Source organism: Arachis hypogaea, chromosome 7 (assembly GCF_003086295.3).
Source record: "Arachis hypogaea cultivar Tifrunner chromosome 7, arahy.Tifrunner.gnm2.J5K5, whole genome shotgun sequence".
Taxonomy (NCBI): Eukaryota; Viridiplantae; Streptophyta; class Magnoliopsida; order Fabales; family Fabaceae; genus Arachis; species Arachis hypogaea.
Window position 1 is genome coordinate 59,000,661 of NC_092042.1, and position 22,322 is coordinate 59,022,982.

Here is a 22,322-nt window from a genome sequence, read left to right on the forward strand (position 1 = left end):
ATAATATTTTATATGAAAATGAGTAATTTTATATGTTTTGTAATTTGTAAGTTTTACTAATACATCCATATCACAAGTAATAATTTGACAATATTAATAGCAATTGATGGATGATGACTATTTTTCTATGGTTAATGTTTTGTAAGATTATGAGTTAAAGTTATATGTTTACGAAGTACAAAATTTTAGCATAATATTTTGTGTTATTCGTATGTGACTTAACTATTTGGTGTTATTAGACAATATTAATATTGATTGTAATTATGCTTTAATTTTATATAATGATTGATTCTTGTTATAATTTTTAATTAAATTTTATTATATAAATTGTAAAATAATAGTTAAAAATTTAGAAATTTTTATATATTAAAGACTTAGTTTTTATCCAATTTTTATTTAGTTTTCATCCAATTCAAAAGTATATAAGTTTTTTTTTCGGTAAAAAAAGTATGTAGATTTTATTAAATCTAAAATGGAACTAAAATATAAAAAATAGGACCGATATATATTTTAATTTTGAACCGAGTCTAAATTAGGAGACTCAGCCAAGCCCATGTACACCCTTTTTGTGTAGAGTAAATTCCTAAGTTTTGCTGTGGTACCTTGGCAAAATGGACGTTGACCTTGTTTGACTATTTAATTTAGTTTCGCCTAAGTTATAAATCCGCTCGTCCGTCATCCCCCTCTCTCCTCTGTTTCTCTGCATCGGAGACGCAGCTGTCGCCAACTTTCCTCGTGCTCCATCACAACAGTGCTGTTCTTCATGCCTCTTCACCGCTCTTCTCTGTCTCAGGTTGTTGCCTTTCATTATTGTTCCGTCCGTTCCGTTTCTTAGCTTCTCTCTACGGTCGTCCGAGATCCGCAAGAACACCCACGTCACCGACCCCAAGGTTGCATTTTTTGTCCGTTATTTTTATTGCGAAATTTCATGAAGCTATTTATTCATTTGTATTTCTTGTTAGAACTTAGAACTCAATAGTAGTTTCGTTTGTCCTTATTTCTGGATTTTAGGGAAATTTGCTTTTTTTTCTTCATAATTTTGGGATTGTTCATGTTTCCACTACTTGAGCGTTTAATTAGATACTCTTGTATAGTACTGGTTATTGGCTTCATTTGATTATACTTAGGAATTTAGAATGGCTGTGAGATAGAAACGGAAATCTAGTGCCACACGCAGAAGTGTTTGCTTAAATCGTAAGGATGAATGTTGACATTTTATTTGTGATTACTGTCATAATTGTTAAAACTGCTTCTGAAATTGTGCGTTGGTGTTGTTTCTTGTTGCTGCTCTTGTTGCATATTTTCTTTGCTACATGTTGATTGTGCTGCTGATTTTGTTCCAATTTTATTGGCAACTCTAAGTCACTCGTGTATTGATTAAGGATCCAGAGTTAGATGCGCATGAAAGGCAATCTTGTCAATCTTATTTTTTGAACAAATAGATTGTGTTCTTTGTTTGTCATATACCATGGAGGGGCCTTTTTAGAGTATGGTTTAGGGTGTTTGCAATCAGTGAGGTGTGTTTCCGTTGCAGAATTGCTTAGCAGCTTTAGTCTGGCATCAGTATGGTGTTTCATGATCATTTTACCAGTATGTCTGCTGGATTGATAACAGCTGATTTTTTTTACATCGTAGCCATCTTGATGTTAATATGCTGGTCGTTATAAGTATAACAGTAATAAAAACTTCTTCCTAATTATTCATCCATATTCAATGAAAACTAAGAATAGACTCCAGGGAAAAATCACTGGAGAATGGAATCTGTAAGAATGGCTGATTTTTCCACATCGTAACCAACCATATGTTTTCTTTTTTGATCTTACTTTGAGCTCGGTTCATCACTCCTTTCACATCATCTCTCTGTAAGGGGTTGGGATATGACAACTTCTCTTGTTCACTCTTCATCTCTTGTGAGTTTAAATTTTCTGATAAAGATTTTTATTTTTTTATTTTATTAGTGCAAATGACACCAACCTTTTCATATTTTACAAAATACACGTGTACGAACAATATTATTACCTAAATTTTAGGAGAGGTCAATGTATGGTTTTAGAAATATAGGAGAGTTGGGTTTTATTTTATCAAACCTTGAGGGGGTGAATCATGAGTGTAATTTGACCTTGTTTTTGTGATGATACTTTATATTGCATTTGGTTAAACTTTATGATAATTTGAAAAACTGCCATTAGCTGAACCCACCTGTTTTGAAGAAATTTTGGCTGTTCTTATTTGAAAACTTGTCTTGTAATGTCACAATGATGTCTGCCTTGTCAGTTGCCACGCTTTAGGTATGGTGGTTCTTTATAGTCTGATTTGTGGCCGATAATGTTGTATGGCATAATACCATGGACCATACTGACTAAAAAATTATATATTTCACTGCTGTAACCAATTTAATTTATAGAATGGAAAATTTAACCAAACAAGTCATGCAAGGCTCAGACAGGCAGCTTATATAAATCTTAAAAATTATTGAAACCCATTCGATTTGCAACTACTTGCTTTTTCACTCAATCACAGATTAAATGATAGTAAAGCAAAAGTGGTTGCAACTTTTGCTTCTTACTCCCATCACTCAAGTTATAAATGTTTTCATGCAGGATCTTGTCCAAACCGGAGCCATGGCTTCATCTCATCTTGCTGCAACAACTGAGTCACTTGCTCTTGCAATGGAGGCCAAAAACCCATCTGAAGCAATCTCCATTCTTTACCGTGTACTCGAGGATCCTTCTTCTTCATCCGAAGCTTTGCGTATGAAAGAGCAGGCCATCACAAACCTTACTGACCTTCTAAGACAAGAGAATAGGGGGGAGGATCTGCGCAGCCTTCTCACACAACTGAGGCCCTTTTTCTCCTTGATCCCTAAGGCAAAAACTGCAAAGATTGTCAGAGGAATAATTGATGCAGTTGCTAAAATTCCAGGGACATCTGCTCTTCAAATTGCACTCTGCAAAGAAATGGTGCAATGGACTCGTGCTGAGAAGCGTACGTTCTTGAGGCAGAGAGTTGAGGCAAGGCTTGCAGCACTTCTGATGGAAAATAAGGAGTTTTCAGAAGCTTTGACTTTACTCTCCAGCTTGGTCAAAGAGGTTAGAAGATTAGATGACAAGCTTCTACTTGTAGACATAGACTTGCTGGAAAGCAAGCTACACTTCTCATTAAGGAACCTTCCAAAGGCAAAAGCTGCACTCACAGCAGCAAGAACAGCTGCAAATGCTATTTATGTGCCGCCGGCACAGCAAGGTGCCATAGATCTGCAGAGTGGAATACTGCATGCTGAGGAGAAGGATTATAAAACTGCATATAGTTATTTCTTTGAAGCCTTTGAATCCTTCAATGCACTTGAAGATCCAAAGGCTGTTTTCAGCCTGAAATACATGTTGTTATGTAAGATCATGGTGAATCAAGCTGATGACGTTGGTGGAATCATATCCTCTAAAGCTGGTTTGCAATATGTCGGCCCTGACTTGGATGCAATGAAAGCTGTTGCAGATGCTCATTCTAAGCGCTCCCTTAAGTTATTCGAGATTACTCTGCGAGACTACAAGGTGCAGTTGGAGGAAGACCCAATCGTGCATAGGCACTTGCAATCCCTGTATGATACCCTTCTCGAGCAGAATCTTTGCAGGTTGATTGAGCCATTCTCAAGAGTTGAGATTGCACACATTGCGGAGCTCATTGAACTACCTATTGATCACGTGGAGCGGAAGTTGTCCCAGATGATCTTGGACAAGAAGTTCGCTGGGACATTAGATCAAGGTGCCGGATGCCTCATCATATTTGATGACCCCAAGACAGATGCCATATATCCTGCAACTTTGGAAACCATTTCCAATATTGGGAAAGTTGTGGATAGTCTTTATGTTAGATCGGCCAAGATCATGACATGAGCTTTCCTGTTTTTCAACACAATACTTGTTGCTATTAACTTACTGATGTCTAGCTTATGAATTGTTTTGCATTTTGAATTTGTCCAACCCAAAATTGTGGTAAGCCTTGCTATAATTGTGTCGTAGCTGGACAGCTTGATTTGCAGGGTTGCAATAGGTGAAATGTGACCAAATTGATGCAATGATGTGCATTGATTTGGCAATCAGGTTTGCGTTTTTCTTTTCCCCTCTTTTGTGGCAATATTTTAGACCCAAGATTATTATTCTCCAAGGACTCTAGTATTTGCATATTCAGTTGTTTCACTTTCACCCACTATCAAAATGTGGTAATTTCGAGTAACACAATGAGGAAGTTGTTCCTACTAGATGAGGTTGGTTATATGGATCAAATGATCCGAACGTTTTATCATATATTATGTCTACTAGAGATCATTCACACATAAATCTTGTTTGATCACTTCATGTGGAGGATTTTATTTTAAAAGCTTGTTTGGCAAGTTGTGTGGTGCCATAAAGATTTTTTTTATTTTAGAAAAATTTGGAAAAAAGAGTATTGTTAATTTGATATCAAGTTAATTAAAATAAAAATTATAATTTGATGTCTAATTAACTAAAAAAATAATTAATAAAATTCATAAGACAAAAAAAATTAAATAATAAAAAAGAGTATTGTTAATTTGACTTGTTTGCCACACTTATTTGGAGGCTTTTTGTTTACGGGCACAATGTGTCTTTTGTGCTTGTAACTTGTATCCGAAGGGGGTCATCGTGCAATTTAGAAAAAATGGAACAAATTAATTGAATTATGTAAAATATTGAAATTGGATCAAATCCCACCCCTCCTCCCCCTCCCTCCCTTTTTTTTTTTGGGTGGGAGAGAAGTTGGAACAGATATTAAGTTATATAAATATAGGAGTGTATATGGGATTGGGTGAAATCAAATTTGTCTTAACTAAGTTTCGACCCCAAATGTTTACCGGTTTAATTTTTAGACTCTAATCTGGTCCTAAACTTGATGAAACCTCCTCATTTTCGAGGTACAACTATAGAGGGTGAAAATCGGGGACAGCAAGAGGAGTTATGACAACAATAGTGGCAAGGGCAATATAGTTAGTGTTCAGACCTTGGCCCAAAACATAAAGTTAGACCCAACAAGGACAAAAATGTCCACCCAAAAAGGGTGGCCTCTACCATTAACCCGACATCTTTAAAGAGGTCGGACACGACGACAAGGAGCAGTTTCACTTATCCAAATAAGTAACTACCTCCACGAATCTCTCCTACTATCTCTATCTCCACTAAACGATATATTCTAACAAACTCTCAAGATAAAGGAAACTACTCCAAAATGTGGTTCTTAACTTTATTATAAATATACTGACACTCCTCAAATATATTCACATTCTATTCTACTAAAACTCTGCCTAAAGTCCTTGCTAACTTAAGCATTGGAGTTTCTTACAGGTACTACCCCCTCCTCCTCTTCACGAGGAACTCAGACGGCGACACCTCAGCACCGAAACAAGTCGGATGCTGCCTCAGAAGGAGTGGGCCTCACGCTCAGGCCCAAATCAACGTTTCAGATAACTCTCAAAACATTGACTCCATTGCTGGGGAACGAAGATTTAACCATTGATAATGGTGGATGGCCAATACGAAGAAGGTCACACAGCATCTGAGTCAGAACCAGAGCCCCACCGTGATGACCTCACACTTGCAATACCCCCACCTCGGGAGAGAACTCACATTCCTCATGGAGAAGGAACATCTGGAAACCATTAGCCTTGGCAGATCCATTCAGAGATCCACTCGCTCGAGAATGAGGAACTTCCCCATCCAACAGAGATACTAGGCTTAGTCCACGAGCATCGTGGACGATTAGAGCAACTCGAGCTGGAAGCTAAACGACATCGAAAGGATGAACGAGAACCGCGAAGGGAGGTACGACGGCAAAAAGAGTTGGAAGAAAAGCTCTTACAATTAGAAGCTGACCTCAGAAAATGGGGCAATCAAGCAAATCGGGAAGAAAGCCGTTTGGGAGGAGAAGATCCGTTTGTTGAAGAGATTATGCGAGCCAGGGTCCCAAGAAATTTTAAAACTCCCGACATGGATCTCTATGACGGAACAACCGACCTGATGCACCACCTTAACAATTTCAAAAGTCGGATGTACCTAGCCTATGCCTCTGACGCTACCTGTTGCAAAGCCTTTCTGACAATTTTGACCAATGTCGCGATGAAATAGTTTGATGATTTAGCCCCCAGGTCGGTAACTGGTTTTGATGACCTGGCAAAAAAGTTTTTCACTAGATTCTCAATTTAGAAGGATAAGGTAAAGTATGCCCCAAGTTTACTAGGAGTTAAACAAGAAGTCAGAGAGCCACTTCGAGATTACATGGAAAGATTCAACAAAGCATGCTTGGAGATTCAAAACCTACCTACTGAAGCAGTGATAATGAGATTAGTTAATGGCCTTAAAAAGGGGGCCGTTCTCTCAATCCATATCCGAGCAACACCCAGCTACATTGTACGAAGTACAAGAACGGACAGAAAAATACATCAACATGGAAGAGAAATTTCAACTTCGAAAGCTTCTCCCAATATCCAACCTACCCTACCCACATCGAAAAAAGGACAAAGAAACTAAGAAAAAAAGAGGGAGTATAACTCGAAAAAACCTTGAAGGTATCATAATTACACCCACTCCGAGTTTCTGTTGTAGGCATTTACAGGGAGATATATCAAACCGAGAAGTTTCCACCTTCTCGCCTAATGGTGCGGATTTCAAAAACCATAAACTAATCTTCAAGTACACCGGGTCATACCAAGTAATACTTCAGGTGAGTGAAGGTCGATCTCACGAGGATTGATAGATCAAGCAACAATGGTTGAGTGATTTATAGTGCACGAAATTGTGATCTCAATGGCGCCAACAACTTGGTACGCACAATTGTAATCTCTACTCTTTTTCACAACTTCGTACAACTAACCAGTAAGTGCACTGGGTCGTCCAAGTAATAAATCTTACGTGAGTAAGGGTCGATCCCACGGAGATTGTCGGCTTGAAGCAAGCTATTGTCATCTTGTAAATCTCAGTCAGGCGGATTCAAATGGTTATGGAGTTTTGATAATTAAAAGATAAATAAACATAAAATAAAGATAGAGATACTTATGTAATTCATTGGTGGAAATTTCAGATAAGCAAATGGAGATGCGTTATTCCTTCTGAATCTCCACTTTTCTACTGTCTTCATTCAATCATTCATACTCCTTTCCTTCTCCTTTCCTTCTGAATTTAAAACAGGAATATAACATAATAGAAACGAAAGAAAAATAGGAAGTGAAAAAAGAACTAAACCACCTCAGTCATCACGGTGGGTGTCTCTCTCCTTAGGCTGTGGTCCGTGTGGTTCTCTCAGTCGTCCAAAATCCGGCATCAGCTGAAAAAGCTTATGGCACTAAGTCTTTTGCTCCGCCACAATCTGATGGAGAAGGATGCCGTGTCATCCTCATCTGCTCAACAAAGGAAGTGAGCTGCTGCCAATACTCCTGAGGTGGAAATTAATGCCCCTGAGGTATGGGAGGCTGGTTTTGCTAAGTCTCTTTCTCGGCCTGCTCTCCTCTCTGGACCCTCTAATACTCTCTCACATACTCCATGGTCTTCTTGGTGATTGGTCTTTCAACTGAAATAGAAAAATCATTCTCCACCTCCGCCTTAGAGGCGTCACAGAGACGATAAATAAGGTGTGGAATCCCAGTTTGGCATGTGAAGAGGGGTTGCATGCTATGCTGTATATTTGATGTGCAATTATTTCTTACACACCCACATACTTTCTGCCCATGATACAGTAAATCAGTATAGCACTGTCTATCGTGCACTCCGACTGGTTGTTAGTGGGCATAATAGACCTCCGGATAAAGTCCAACCATCCGTAGTCAGAGGAATGAGGTCGCTGCTCTTCATTTAGTTCAATTTACTATTCGAACCCAACCTCCATTGAGCTCCTCGGAGGCAAATCTTAGCAAGAACTTGATCCAAATTTTGGTTTCAGCTCACCCTCTCATCACTATAGCAAGTCAAAGTGTGCTCAGCAAGTAGCAACTGAAAGACTTGTTGGATACTTCTTGGACTAAAATCCAAGACTTTCCCTCTCACAAAAGTACGATGGTTCTTTTCATTCATCCTATGGACATCTTTATATTTGACTATATGATTACTCTCTTATGTAATTCGAGTATATGATTTTTTTTTTCTGTAAATTCTATCAAATAGGCAGAGGATCCGAGAGTTATATAAAGATTAGATCATATCAAAATTATTTTCTTTTCACTAATCCATTATTTTTCTTATAATTACTATTTTTTGTTATTAATAATGATATTCTTATAGAATGAAAAAATAATATTTAATCTTATATATAATTTTTTTTTAATTTTAAGAATTGTGTGCGTGATGATGGTGATGTATATTACTATTACTTTAATAGGTAGTACTTTTGTCTTTTTATTTTTAGATTTTATATAGCACTCTTTTATAGAATAATTAAACAAATAAATGAAACACACTCTCTTAATTGCTATCATGACACACAATAATTCAAATGTTCTTTTATTTTATTCAAAATTTTAGTAGAAGAGGATATAGTATAATAAAAAATAAGATATATTTATGAATTTATTAATAATAAATATTTAAAAAAGTATTAAATGATTAATTTTTTTATTTTCACCGTATAGACATCTTTTTAATAAATACTGTTTTGACATCAATATTTTCTTAACAATATATACAGATTATTTGTTTTGTTAGTTAAAAAAATTAAATATGTAATTAATTAATAACAATTATATTTTTATACGAATGCCAAAAACATTTAATATATAAATAGTATTTTTTACGTATTTTTATATTTTAATTAATATAATTATTTATCTATTTTTATACTAAAATATTAACGTCTTTTAAAATGACACACAATATATTAAAATACATAGTAGTATTTATTTCTTTTATAAATTTGCTTAATAATATATGTTTAGGATTTTAAATATTAACTTCAATTATTCAAGTTACACTTATAAATTATAATATAATATTCATATGCATATTGATTAGATAATATATTTTTTATATGTTAAATATTAACTTAGAATAAGATACAAATTAAAAGAAATAATTCAAATATTAAATAAGTATAGTCTATTAATGTATAAAGAAAAATAATCTCAATAGTTGATTTTATCTTTATATAACAAGACATATTTATTTATTTATTTATTTATTAAATTAGTTAAAATGTGCTCTAAAAATTTTCATTTAAAAAAACCATTAAAAACATATAAATTAATATTAACCATTTTAAATTTTATATACTTATTTTATGTAATTAGATTAAACATTAGAAGTATATTTGATACAAAATAAAAGATTTTAGAAACAAAATTGAAGCAAAACAAAATTTAGAGATAATTTAAAAAATTTTAACTAACTTCAGAAACAAAAAAATACTTTATCCATAAAAGAATATTGACAACTCAATTTGTGCAACGTGCAAAAGATTTTTTTATTCATACATGCGCTCCTTTCCACATATATTAAAATCAAAAATAAAATAAATTTATAAAGCATGAATAATAAAAAATATACTAAAAAGCATTCTAAATAATTAATTTTACCTTTTCATAATAGTTAACTTATTTTTTTTTTAATTTAGTTAAAATATATTTTAGAGATTGCCATTTGAAAAAAAATTAAAAATATATAAATTAATGTAAACTAAAATATTATAGAATATTAACTACATTAGTTTTTTTTGTATATTAAGTAAATTAATTACTTAATCTTTATGTATACTAAGTAAATTAATCTTTTTAATAAATATATATTAATTTTATTTTAAACAAACTATATATAAATATAAGAGTGATGATAGATGTACAAGTATTTTTTTAACTAATTTCAACTAAGTTGATTCAATCTATTCTTAATATATAAAAGTAGGTACATAGGTTTACCCACATTGTTTTTAAGTTATTTCTCTTCTTCTACTAACGCCATGTTAGCACCAACCCTTACTTGGTAAAATTTTAGAATCCACCACTCAAATCTTGCCAAATCAACTTTTATTTTCACATTAAAAAAATCACAAAAAACAACTAAAAAACACAATAAAAACTAACAAATTAACTTTTTTCAAATAAATCCTTATTTCTAAAACAACAAAAATACAAATTAACATTTAACAAAAAGCTCTCAAAACCAAAGAGCTTATTACTTTTCTCGAACCCTCACCCTCTTACCACCTCTCCGTACCAATATCCTATTTCCTCCATTCTCTTCTGGTCTCATCTTATTTCCTCCATCCTCTTTCGGTCCCATGAGCCATTGTTTTTTCCTTAAAACAAATTGTACATTGCGATGTCCATCTCCGGCAGAGCCTCATTGCATAAATTGCAAAAATCAGGGCAAACTCCATTCCTTCTCTTGCAGTTTCCTTGCCAGAGCTCGATTCTGGGTCTCAAAACAACGTCACAATTCGGCGGCGCCAACGTAAGAAATTTGTCCCAGGTATCTTCGTAAAGATTTTTAACTTTGCCGTTTACTCTTCTCATTGTTCAATATCATTTTCAATAGTCCTATTTATTTGTTATAAATATAACATTTTTAATTGTAAACTCATTGCAAGTAGCACAAGTTTATGTATTCATCTTTATTAAACAGTTCTGTCCAACGGTTACAACCAAAATTAATGTGCATTTAAAATTATTGCTCCCTATATATTATCGATTGCAATATTTCATCATCAAATTATAGATTGTTATTTTACATGTGAAGTACTTCTTTCACAATTTACATTTACGTGTTCCTCTTTTTCAAATTGTTATTCCACATGTGCAGTATTACTTCCACAATTTACAATTTACTTGGAATAGATTATCATTCTTTGACCATGTCTTATTTTCTTTGTTGTAGAAAAATTTGCAGTAGTAATGACAAATCGAAAGAGTTAATACCCAAAATTGCTAGATGAAAATCAACCAATCATTATTTAGTAAAATGTTTTAAAAAAATTAAAACAAAAACTCTTATCTATTATTATTCAATTGAAATATCAAGTGCTAATTAAATGCAATAAATATACATTAAAAGTATCATAATAATAATAATTATAAAAAATTTCAGTTACAAATATTCAAATTCTACAATTTATACATATTAAGACTCTTATTACTCTTCATTTTTTAATCTCTTATACTAATTGTCAAAAATTTCTTAAATTTAATATAATATTTTTATATGTTTTTCATTCTCATTCATTTATTTTTTTCATTATTTACAAACAAAGAAACCATAAGAAAAGACAAAGTGTAGCCATTAATGCAAATCGAAAAATGAAAAAAAAAAAGAAAATGCAGTTTTGTATAACTCTAATATAAATAACCTATGTCTTTTTTAAAAATAAATAAATTCAAAATCTATTTATAATATGTTCTCTAAAATTTTTTAATATAACATTTATTAAAATATACTATATAGTATAAATAATTTACCTCTTCGCGCATTGTGCGGGTCTCACTCTAGTTATAATAAAAATCACTCTCAAAATGAAAAATGAAACGCATGACACGTGTTTCAGTGTTTTATTAAATTGCGTTTGTTTATTGTCTTTTAAATACATGGACACAGACACAAATATACAAAGATACACAAATTTTTTATTGTGTTTGGTAATATTGAACAAGACACATAGTATAAACTAAATATCAATTTTATCCTTATATCATCACCAATGGAATAAGGATGTACTAAAGATAAAAGAGTAAATATTTGTGTTTCATCAATGTGTCTCCATGTCTCATCTTTTTTTAAGGACACCAAATACATGTATTTTATGTATGTTTATGTGTCACCGTGTTTTTCAAAAATTCGTGTCTCAGCAAACAAACGATAGACGTGTACTACCGTGTCTATGTATTAGTGTCTGTATCTCATCAAACAAACGCAGCACTAGCACACAATTGAAAGAGCTTACACTACATGCACAAGTCTTTCTACACTTTTTAAAGCATACAAATTTTTGTTAGAGAACACACAAATTTTGAAGCATAACAACAAATTTTGAAGTATAGCACACAAAAATTGGCATATAACACAAATTTATCGATATATCACACAAACTTTTACACATAGTACACAATTTTAAATTATAACACACAAATTTTGAAGCTAAACACACAAATTTTTTGCTACACCAAAATTTATGTGTATATTCTTTTATTGAGTTCTGTTACATGTTTATGTTTTTCTTTCTTTTTTCTTCATGGTGTGTAAACCGATCACCATTCATTGCAAGTCAATGTTACGGTTCCATTTTCCAAAAACACACACATAGAAAGGTATTGTTGACATTCTTTTTAGGTATGTCATCATGGCTCATGACTATTAACTTTGATGTGCAGTTCTAATATTTTTTAGTGGTTAGGATCCACAAAGAGTGCAGTACGACAATCTATTAGTGCACTCAACACATCTCCTTTGGTTAGTAATCGAAACTAATAGTCTGGTAACTCATACTAATTTATCAAAAATCATTAAATAAATTCTAATTTATTACATCACACAGATGTTTAAGCATAACACATATTTTTATTCAACATAACATACAAATTCACACATATAACACACAAATATTAAACATAGAAAAATAACATAAAAGACATTTGTACCTTTTCAATTTCACTCAATAAAAAAGATATATCCAATTTACAAAGAAAAAGAAAAAAAAGAAGACGACAACGGTAACCGCGACAGCAGCGACGATAATGATATTAAAGGAGGAGGAGTTGGAAAAAAAAGCGACAACGGTGGCAACGACAACAGTAAAAAAAACGGTGGCAGCAATAGCGACGGCGATAATAATAACGATAATGACGATGATGACATTAAAAGAGGAGGAAATAAAAGATCAGAGGAGAAGCGTGATTGAAGTTTAAATTTTAACAATTTGATAAACTTAGTTTAATAAAAACATTTAAATACCTAATATTTTTATAAATATAATAAAGTAGACTAAGTATATGATCAATACGTAGCACGGGACATACATTAAGAGTCTAATAATATAACTAAATGATACTTAGTTAATATTTTTGTTTGTGTCACTATAATATAAATCATTTTTATTAAAATTTTAATTTTTTGAGTTGTATAATAATAATAAAGTATAACAATATTTTTTTAAAATATACAAATATAATCATTTTTATATTTAAGTAAAATTTGTTAATATTGACTAGAAAAATTATAAGACTATTGGGTTTTTGAAAAATAGATGATCGAATAATTTTATACACTTTACAATAAATTTTTATATATAATTTTTTTTAAAATTAAAAATAATAATTATTAGTATCAGTCGACAATTACTAATAAATTTCTATAATGGATCAACATTTTTTATCCTAGTAAATACAAATAGCATAAGTACAAATAGCGAGTGAACACATGTCATGAACTGGTGATTCTTATTTTATTCCATTTTCTATTTTTTTCTTCTCTTCCGAAATCAAACAATCCATTCATTTCCCCTCAATCATCATCTTCTGTCCCACTCATTTTCCCCTTGTCATCCCTATAGATTCCGCTCACACACAAACTACACAAGCATAACATGTTTGGTTCACCACGTAACCACCAGTAGCATCCATGTTCTAATAACAACACAAGAAGTCCAATCCCTTTCTTCAACTACAACTACAAACTAAAACACCAAAATAACCTTCAGTTACCGATTTATATCCCAACTAAACTTCCAAGTGTCTTGTTCGCATATGTGATCAACACATAATAATAGCCTTACTCTTCCATATCCACAGTTTCTTTTTATTATTATTATTATTATTATTATTATTATTATTATTTTGAAAATTTGGTTTACTTTTCTTCCAGTTTCTACACACTTCTATTGTACCGGTACCTGATCATGACAATGTGCTTTAGCTTGACCGAAACCAGAAACTGGTGCTACCGGTCAGCCTTCACAGGTTCGGGTCTCCGATCGACCATCACGGACCTCAGGGATGGAACCGTCATGCACTGCTGGGTCCCCAAAACCCGAGCCTCTTCCAAACCGAACCTCCTCTTAATCCACGGGCTCGGAGCCAACGCGCTCTGGCAATGGGGTGACGTCATCCGACACGTAACTCCACACTTCAACGTGTACGTTCCGGACCTCCTGTTCTTCGGCGGGTCCCACACGAGCCGAGCCGAACGGAGCGAGGGGTTCCAGTCGGAGTGCGTGATGCGGGTGGTGGAGGCGAACGGGATGGTCGGGCGGGTGACGGTGGTGGGGCTGAGCTACGGCGGGTTCGTGGGGTACCGGATGGCGGCGATGTACGGAGAGGAAGTGGTGGAGAGAGTGGTGGTGTGCTGCTCGGGAGTATGCATGGAAGAGAAAGATATCAAAGAAGGGTTGTTTCCTGTTTCGGATTTGGAAGAAGCTGCCTGCATTTTGGTGCCTCAGAGTCCGGAGAGGCTGAGGGAGCTTGTTGGATATACGTTCTTTAGGCCTCCTCCTGTTGCTTGGTTGCCTTCTTGCTTCCTCTATGATTTCATTGATGTAAGCCTCTAACACTTTTTTACCCCTCTTATTTACTTTAACTTACCCTTGTTTTTCTTTCTAAATAGTAAATATATCGATTTAAGTTTGAGGCAATGTGGTGTGAAGGAAGTATAAATTCACGTCACAAACAATGCAATTGCAAAGTGATGAATTGGATATCATTCCTCCATTTCATCAATTTCAACTATTTGGATGTTTTAGATAAGAGTAATGATATAGTTTTTTAATTATTTTTCTAAATATTCCCTTAATTATTAAAAAGTAATTAATTTTTCTTACTCGTGATCTCTCCTTAATTAGGATATTATGTTAACGTGTAATTAATTTTATCTCAATTGCATGGCTAGATTTCGTTTTTGTTTTGTGGACATATTGGTTGGTGTATTTTTGTTACTTCACACTTAATTTTTATGCAAATTGCAAACCACCCTGTCTCCAAGGGCCCAAAACAAAAATAGAAAAAAAATATTTTCCTATATGGGTGTTTGATTGGTTGGTTCTGGTTAGTTATCAACTGTAATAAATTAAATAGTTTCTTCTGGGATTCCCCAAACAAATGGAATTGGGACTCTGTTTTGCTTAGCCTTGCGTGGAACAGTTGGATAGTCTAGCATAAAACGGTGTAATGCTCATACTTTTTGTCTTCATATGTTTTAGTGAGTCAAAATAGGTTATTAGGTTTCATGATTTAGAACGAAACTTAACTCAAATTAGCTCCTCGTTAGTTCCTTGAGGTTGAGAAAGTAATTTAACTCAAATTTGCAGCACTATTATGATTTGAATTTGATTTTGATGTACTATATAAAGAGGTTTTAGATGTTTATCTAATTATTTATCGCTACGTAAGCAAAATTATCTATTGTTCACCATTACCGCGTGAATAATAATTCAAAAGAACCGATGTACTTAGAATTGTGTAAAATAGTTTTATACCATCAATATGTCAAAATTAAACTCTCACTTACTAAAACGTAGGTGATCATTAACTAGGTATAGGATAAAAGGAAAAAAAGAATTGTAAAATATGATGGCAAATAATAGAATTGGATGATGTTTCAGCTACTATTTTGACCAACAAGACCTAAAGACTTGAGTCTTGTGTTCGATTCATCTATATGACTAGGAAGGAATGGAGTATTCTTAAATGGGTGAATTTTTGTTAGGCAATGTGCAGGGACTATGTAGAAGAACGGAGAGAACTAATCCGAGCCATTGCAAAGGACAGAAAACTTTGTGACATCCCCAGGATTTCTCAGGTTCATCTCTACTTCCCTTTTAGTACCATAATATCTTTGGCTCTTGTTTATCATTTCTTCTTTTCAATGATTATTGAGTTTCCTATACTAAAAGCTAAAGCAGAAGGCTTAATTTCATCTTCTACTGCAGCCTACGTTAATTATCTGGGGAGAGCATGATCAAGTGTTCCCTTTGGAGCTTGGTTACCGATTGAAAAGGTTAATATTTGATGAACTCTCTTATTCTACCTATTCAGTTTTAACTGAAATTCTTATACAGATACAAGTTTATCATGTCATATTTAGACACAAAAGAATATTGATGTGATGTATAAATAAATAAGCTAAATATCCTTAGTGTAGTGGGATGGCATTTTTATTGTGATCATGCCAAAGATGAAACGCTGATTTTGGGAAAAACCTTAAATGCCTCTATATAATAGTGTAGATATAATATAAAGACTAAGCACTAAATTGGTCTCCAAGAAATTTTGAATTAGATATTTTAGTTCCTAACAAATTTTTATCCTCTAGAAGTCTTCGAGACTTGCTCTCGTTAGACGGATTGGTCCATTTGATACTTTTAATCAAACTTTTAATATACATGTTGCACAAATAAGTCCCTATTTTTATTATAAAACCATTAGGTTCCAAAATATTACTATTAGACAAATTAGTCTCCTTTCAAAGCTGACAGAAGGATAAATCTGTCCAACGAGAGAAGGATAAATCTGTCCAATGAGAGTAATTCTCGAGGAGTTCTAGTGAATAAAAATTTGTTGGAAATCAAAGTGTCCGGTTTTGAATTCTTTAAGGACCAAGTTAGGTGTTTATTTAAGAGTTATTAGAGCATTGTCCATTCAACTTATTCTTATTTAAGAATTTGACCACTTTTAAATATAATACTCATTGGCATTGCATTTGGTAACACAGGCATTTGGGTGAGAATGCACAAATGGTACTAATTAGGAATGCAGGGCATGCCTTAAATGTGGAGAAGACCAGTGAATTCCTCAAGATATTGATATCGTTTCTAGTGGATTTTCAGCTACCTCGAGAGAGCCCATTCATCATCAACTGTGAAACCAACAATGGAGTTTGAGTAATCAAACAGAGCACATGGAGAAAGGAAATCTTCACATAATAACAGAAGAAGAAAAAAGCAGGTTTCCCTGAATATTGGGTGACTCTGTTGAGGCACATTCTTTTTAAAATTTGGCTGGCTCTAAAGCTGAGGTGAGGCCTGTTGGCTATTTCCATTGGAAACAGTTAAATGCAAAGGAGTTACGTGGCTTGTTCGATTGGTAGATTTCGAGTCATTCTTAGCTACTCTGGTAGTAAATAAAAAGATTTGTTCTCCAATTAATTTATGTCACATATATTAAAATGACTTTATTATAAATAACTATTAATGATTTAATGATTTTCCATTCAACTAATAGATTAGTGCAATAATTATAATTTGCAGTATGAACACTTAAGAATTTTTCGTAATTTTCGGTCTCTCTCTGTGTTGGATTAATCACTTGTCACCAAGGTAGAAAAAATCGAGATTTTACGTAAAATCGAACAAGTAAATTAAAAACATAAAACGTAAAATTTTAACAAGATTTAAATCGAAAAATTGTCAAATTTAGTACAAATTTTATAAAATTAATAGATTCATTTAAAATCGTAATATAAAAAAATTTTAAGAGTTAAATCGAGTATGCTTGCTATTGTGTCACTAATATTGCTTACCGCTAGACTAAACAAGGATGTAACTTTGTTTGACTTTAGTGTTTCAAAATCGCATCTAGGATATAAAAGGTTGCATTCTTTACGGATGCTATAAGCTCGAATTTTAGACATCAAATTCTAAGGGTGGCACAGATGATTAAGCTAAAACCATCACTATGTTTGAATTTAACTATATTGAAGATATTGTGGTCAATAGTGTGAAAATAGAGTTCAATAAAAATGTACGAAAACTTATCGAATGTATTGAGATTGGATTATATTTTTAAGTGTTAAATAATTTTATTTCTTTAATTCTAGTGTTAGAATATATTAGAATCAATTAGTATTTATTAGAATTATTTAGCATATTTAAATATTTATTATAAGTTATTACGTCTTTATTATTTCGATTTTTTAACACCTATAAATATTTTTTTATATTATATCATTATATACAACTTGAATATACACAAATCTTTTTTCTAATGTTCTCTCTTAACTTTCTAACATCTAGCATGAGTGGTCTAACGATGAATCATTAGCAAGTAATTCTAGTTTTAATACATATAAATATAAATAAAAAATAGATGGCTAAAACTAAAAATTGATGTGTAAAGAAATTTGGCACAAATGGTCAATATTAGAAAGAATTCAATAGTTAAAGTCGAAGATTATATATGCATGAAGCATATCATAATTAGAGAAAATAAAAATGAGTTAGGCTTGAGAGTCAATTTATCTTATGTTTGATGTCCATGTTTGTTTGAAGTTCAAGACTACTTAAAGTACAAGTCTTCTTGAAGTCTATGCTCTAAAATTACTTGAGGTGCAAGTTTACTTGAACTCTAAGATTATATCAACTAGTTTAAGATTTTTTTTTTCTCAATAAATAAGATTAATTTTAATAAATTAGAAAGCTTCCATTCATTTACACTAGCTCATTTTATGAGATGGACAAATTTAGTCGACACTTTCTGTTAAGATCGAAAAAGCAAAATATAGACAAAACAAAAACAAAACATAAAGTAAATCACATTGGTGAAATAGAATAATTTACCAATATACACATAAATTACATTAGGTGAGAGTAACTTAATGATTTTAAATCAACCATAAATCGCATCAAGGGATGACGACTTAAGATGAGAACCAGAATTAACCTTGACTAAGGCGATTTGAGTACATCCCTTAAAATTAAAAATAGTTCATAAATCACAGCAAGCACTACAATTTATAGCCAATTTCCCATGCAATGTAATTTTGGGAATTCTGTGACTCAGGACGTTGACCAGCAGACTGGGGAGTTAGTTTTCCCGTTTCCCATTTCAACCTGATAGGTTAAAGACTAATTTTTCGTGGATCTGAATTTTATTTAAGGATCTGTCATTAGCCAATAAATTGTTGCATGCACAAGACAGAATTCGAACTCCCGAACACTTGTTTAAGCGGACGAGTGAGCTGGCCACTCGACCAATTAGTAGTTAATTAAGTTGGGTTAGGAATAATGAAGTTGTTAATTAAGTTGGGTTAGTGGACTATTTTCATGGTTGTGTATGAGCTCCCTAAAGTGTGATCTTTTTTATTGTAACCTGATGTAAATTGAGTAAAAAAAACGTGAATAATACAACTTTCCAATTTTTTTTAACAAAAATTTTGAGAGAAAACGTGAATTACGATCTTTCAACAGAAGAGAATTCTCTCTCAATGGGAGTGACTTCTCATAACAATAGATTCTTCTCCAGAAGGGAGTTACTAACTCTTACTCACATCAACACCATAACAATATTACCAAACATCAACCTTTAAAATTATACAACACCATAACCATAGTACCAAACATTAACTTTCAAATTTTATTGTACACGTATATAAGATACCATATACATTGGGAAAGGAAGAAGATGAAACTCATATTGGCAAGAATAGAGAAGAAACTCCAGAGGGTGATAAATTGCAAGAAGAACACGTGACACCTTCTACTCAACAGCAATAAATTCAAGCCTCCAAAGATGCACCAAAAGATAAAATTTATGTGCCTAAATATAAGCCAAAAAAATTTATACCCTTAAAAATTGTAAAAAGAGGCTAAGGATTAACAATTTTCTAAGTTTCTGGAAGTCTTTAAGAAGCTCCAAATAAATATTCTTTTTATTGAAACTTTTTTATTGAAACTCTTAAACAAATGCCGTTATATGCAAAGTTATGAAGGAGTTGAATTTCAAGAAAAGAAATTGGAGGGAGAATGAAACTGTGGTGCTTACAAATAAGTGTAGTACCATAATTCAAAAGAACATTTTTGAGAAATTAAAAGATCCAGGAAGCTTTGTGATTGCTTGTACCATTGGAGAGGTGACTGTTGAGAGAGCCATGTGTGATCTTGGAGCTAGCATCAATCTCATACTATTATTCTTGATGCACAAACTCCAAATTGAAGAGGTAAAACCTACCCAAATTTTTTTACAGTTGGCTGACCGCTCTCTTAAATTTCCTTTAGGTGTTGTTGAAAATTTATTGCTAAAGGTGGAGACGTTCATATTTCCTGCGGATGTTGTCATCTTGGATATGGAAGAAGATGTCACTCTATTATATTGGGGAGTCTTTCCTTGCTACAAGGAGAGCATTAATTGATGTTCAAAAAGGTGAATTAACATTGAGAGTGAATGATGAATGATGCAGATTTTCAGAATATCCGCAACTGAACCGGCAAGTGCACTACGTCATCCAAGTAATACCTTAAGTGAGTGAAGGTCAATCCCACGAGGACTGATGGACTGAGAAACTATGGTAGACTGATTGGTTTAGTTAGGCAGACAGAAAAGTTGGTTTTGTGGTTTCCAAAAGTATTAAATAGTAAATCAAAGAGTAAATGAAGCAAATAAGAGAATTAGTGAGAAATCAATGAGAAAAAACAGTTAAATCGGAGATGTTTACTTTTTCGAGTTAAGTTTTCTTACCAAAATCATGCAAGATTCATTTCATGGCAAACTGTAATTGACTAAACCTTAATGTCTTAGTGATTTAGTCTCCTCTAATCTTCATCAACCGCCAATGTGTTGGTCACTTGATTCCGATTAGAGGGTTAAGTTCAAATCTAGTTTATGGCCACAAAAACCCTAATTACTCAAAGTTAAGAGGATTGTATGTCACATATTTCGATTAGTTCAACTAATTAGCAATTTAGGAGGAATTTACTTTCAAGCTGTTGTTCAGGTGAGGTCCTCTTCCAAGGGTCACAAAAGCACAAATAGAATAAGGCTCATACTTTCGTTCCACCCAGATTCATAAAATGAAGAACATAAGTAATCCTTGAAATTGAATCAATACATTAATTAAAATAGAAAAGCAATAGTCTTAATCCATAGAAATAAACAGAGCTCCTAATCTTAACCAAGGAGGTTTACTGGCTCATGACTTACAGAGAAAATTAGGGTTCTAAAAAGTTAAACATGCGGAAGTGAGAAGATCCCCTTAAAGGGTGAATCTTTTTCCTTTTATATCCAACCTAATTTGATTTAAACTAAAATAAAATAATAAATCCTAAAACCAAAAGATATTGTTTCTAATTAAAAATTACAAAAAAATAAAAGATAACTAATAAAAGCTAAATCCACTTGATGATGCTTCATTGATGTGGGCTTGGCTCGAATTGCCTGGCACTAAACGCCAGTTGTGCGTTTAGTGCCCAAAGATGCAGAAAGCTTCTTGTTTCGTAAGGCTTGCTGACACTAAACGCCAACTAGGTGTTTAGCGCCTAGAAGGGTAGCGCCAAATCTTTTCCTTTTAGCACAAAATTCTGCTAAATTACTCCGAATTTCACCTGAAATTATAAAAACACTAAAACAACTCAAAGTAGCATCGAAAGAGGATTTTTGTACTAAAATATAATAAAACATAATAAGTTCTAACTAAAAATGACTAGAAAATAAGCAGAAAATAAGTACAAGATGCTCACACATCAATGAACACATTATGCTCAATGTATTTAAAGCTCTACAGCATCCTAATGATTATGCGGATTGCATGAAAATTGACATCATTGATCCATTGGTGCAAGATGCATTAGAAGAGGAAGAGCTTAATGAATCACTTGAGTCCTCTGTTGAAGTTGATGTTGGTGAAATTGAAGAGTGCCTACCACCCAAGGAAGCAATATATATTCCTTCAAAGGAAGAAGGGCCATCAAAGCTTGAATTAAAGCCCCTACCTCCCTCTCTAAAATATGTTTTTCTTAGAGAGGCAAAGACAAATCCTGTGATAATCAATTCTCCATTAAACACTTGTGAGGAAGAGGCATTAATCAAGGTGCTTAAGGAATATAAAACAACACTTGGTTGGACTATTGTGACCTTAAGGGAATAAGTCCAGTAATGTGTATGTACAAGATTTTGCTTGAAGAGGATGCTAAACCAGTGGTGCAAGCACAAAAGAGGCTTAATCATACAATAAAGAAAGTGGTTCAAAAGGAAGTGATGAAGCTGTGAGAAGCCAACATTATTTATCCAATCTCTGATAGCTCCTGGGTGAGTCAGATACAAGTTGTTCCTAAGAAAGGAGGAGTGACAGTGGTGGCCAATGACAAGAATGAACTTATCCTTACAAGAACTGTAACCGGTTGGAGGATGAGCATTGATTATAGGCGGCTCAACACTACCACAAAGAAGGATCACTTCCCTCTTCCTTTTATTGATTAGATGCTAGAGAGGTTGGCCGAACATGCTGTTTATTGTTTCTTGGATGAATACTCCGGGTACAACTAAATTGCCGTGGAACCTCATGATCAGGAGAAGACGGTGTTTACATGTCTCTTTGGAGTCTTTGCTTACTGCCGTATCCCTTTCGGTTTGTGCAATTCTCCTG

At 33.2% G+C, this 22,322-nt stretch overlaps 2 protein-coding genes across 2 annotated transcripts; both read left to right on the top strand.

The window, feature by feature from the left end:
• The first annotated feature begins 531 nt into the window (after positions 1–531).
• Positions 532–4,161, top strand: LOC112703186 (26S proteasome non-ATPase regulatory subunit 11 homolog). Its single transcript, XM_025754523.2, has 2 exons — positions 532–890; positions 2,601–4,161. Exon 2 carries the CDS (start codon positions 2,622–2,624, stop codon positions 3,888–3,890), a length of 1,269 nt encoding a protein of 422 aa, XP_025610308.1. The 5' UTR covers positions 532–890; positions 2,601–2,621; the 3' UTR covers positions 3,891–4,161.
• A 9,240-nt stretch (positions 4,162–13,401) lies between these two features.
• LOC112703187 (uncharacterized) lies at positions 13,402–17,166 on the top strand. Its single transcript, XM_025754524.3, has 4 exons — positions 13,402–14,508; positions 15,675–15,767; positions 15,898–15,965; positions 16,680–17,166. Exons 1-4 carry the CDS (start codon positions 13,873–13,875, stop codon positions 16,846–16,848), a joined length of 966 nt encoding a protein of 321 aa, XP_025610309.1. The 5' UTR covers positions 13,402–13,872; the 3' UTR covers positions 16,849–17,166.
• Positions 17,167–22,322: the final 5,156 nt, after the last annotated feature.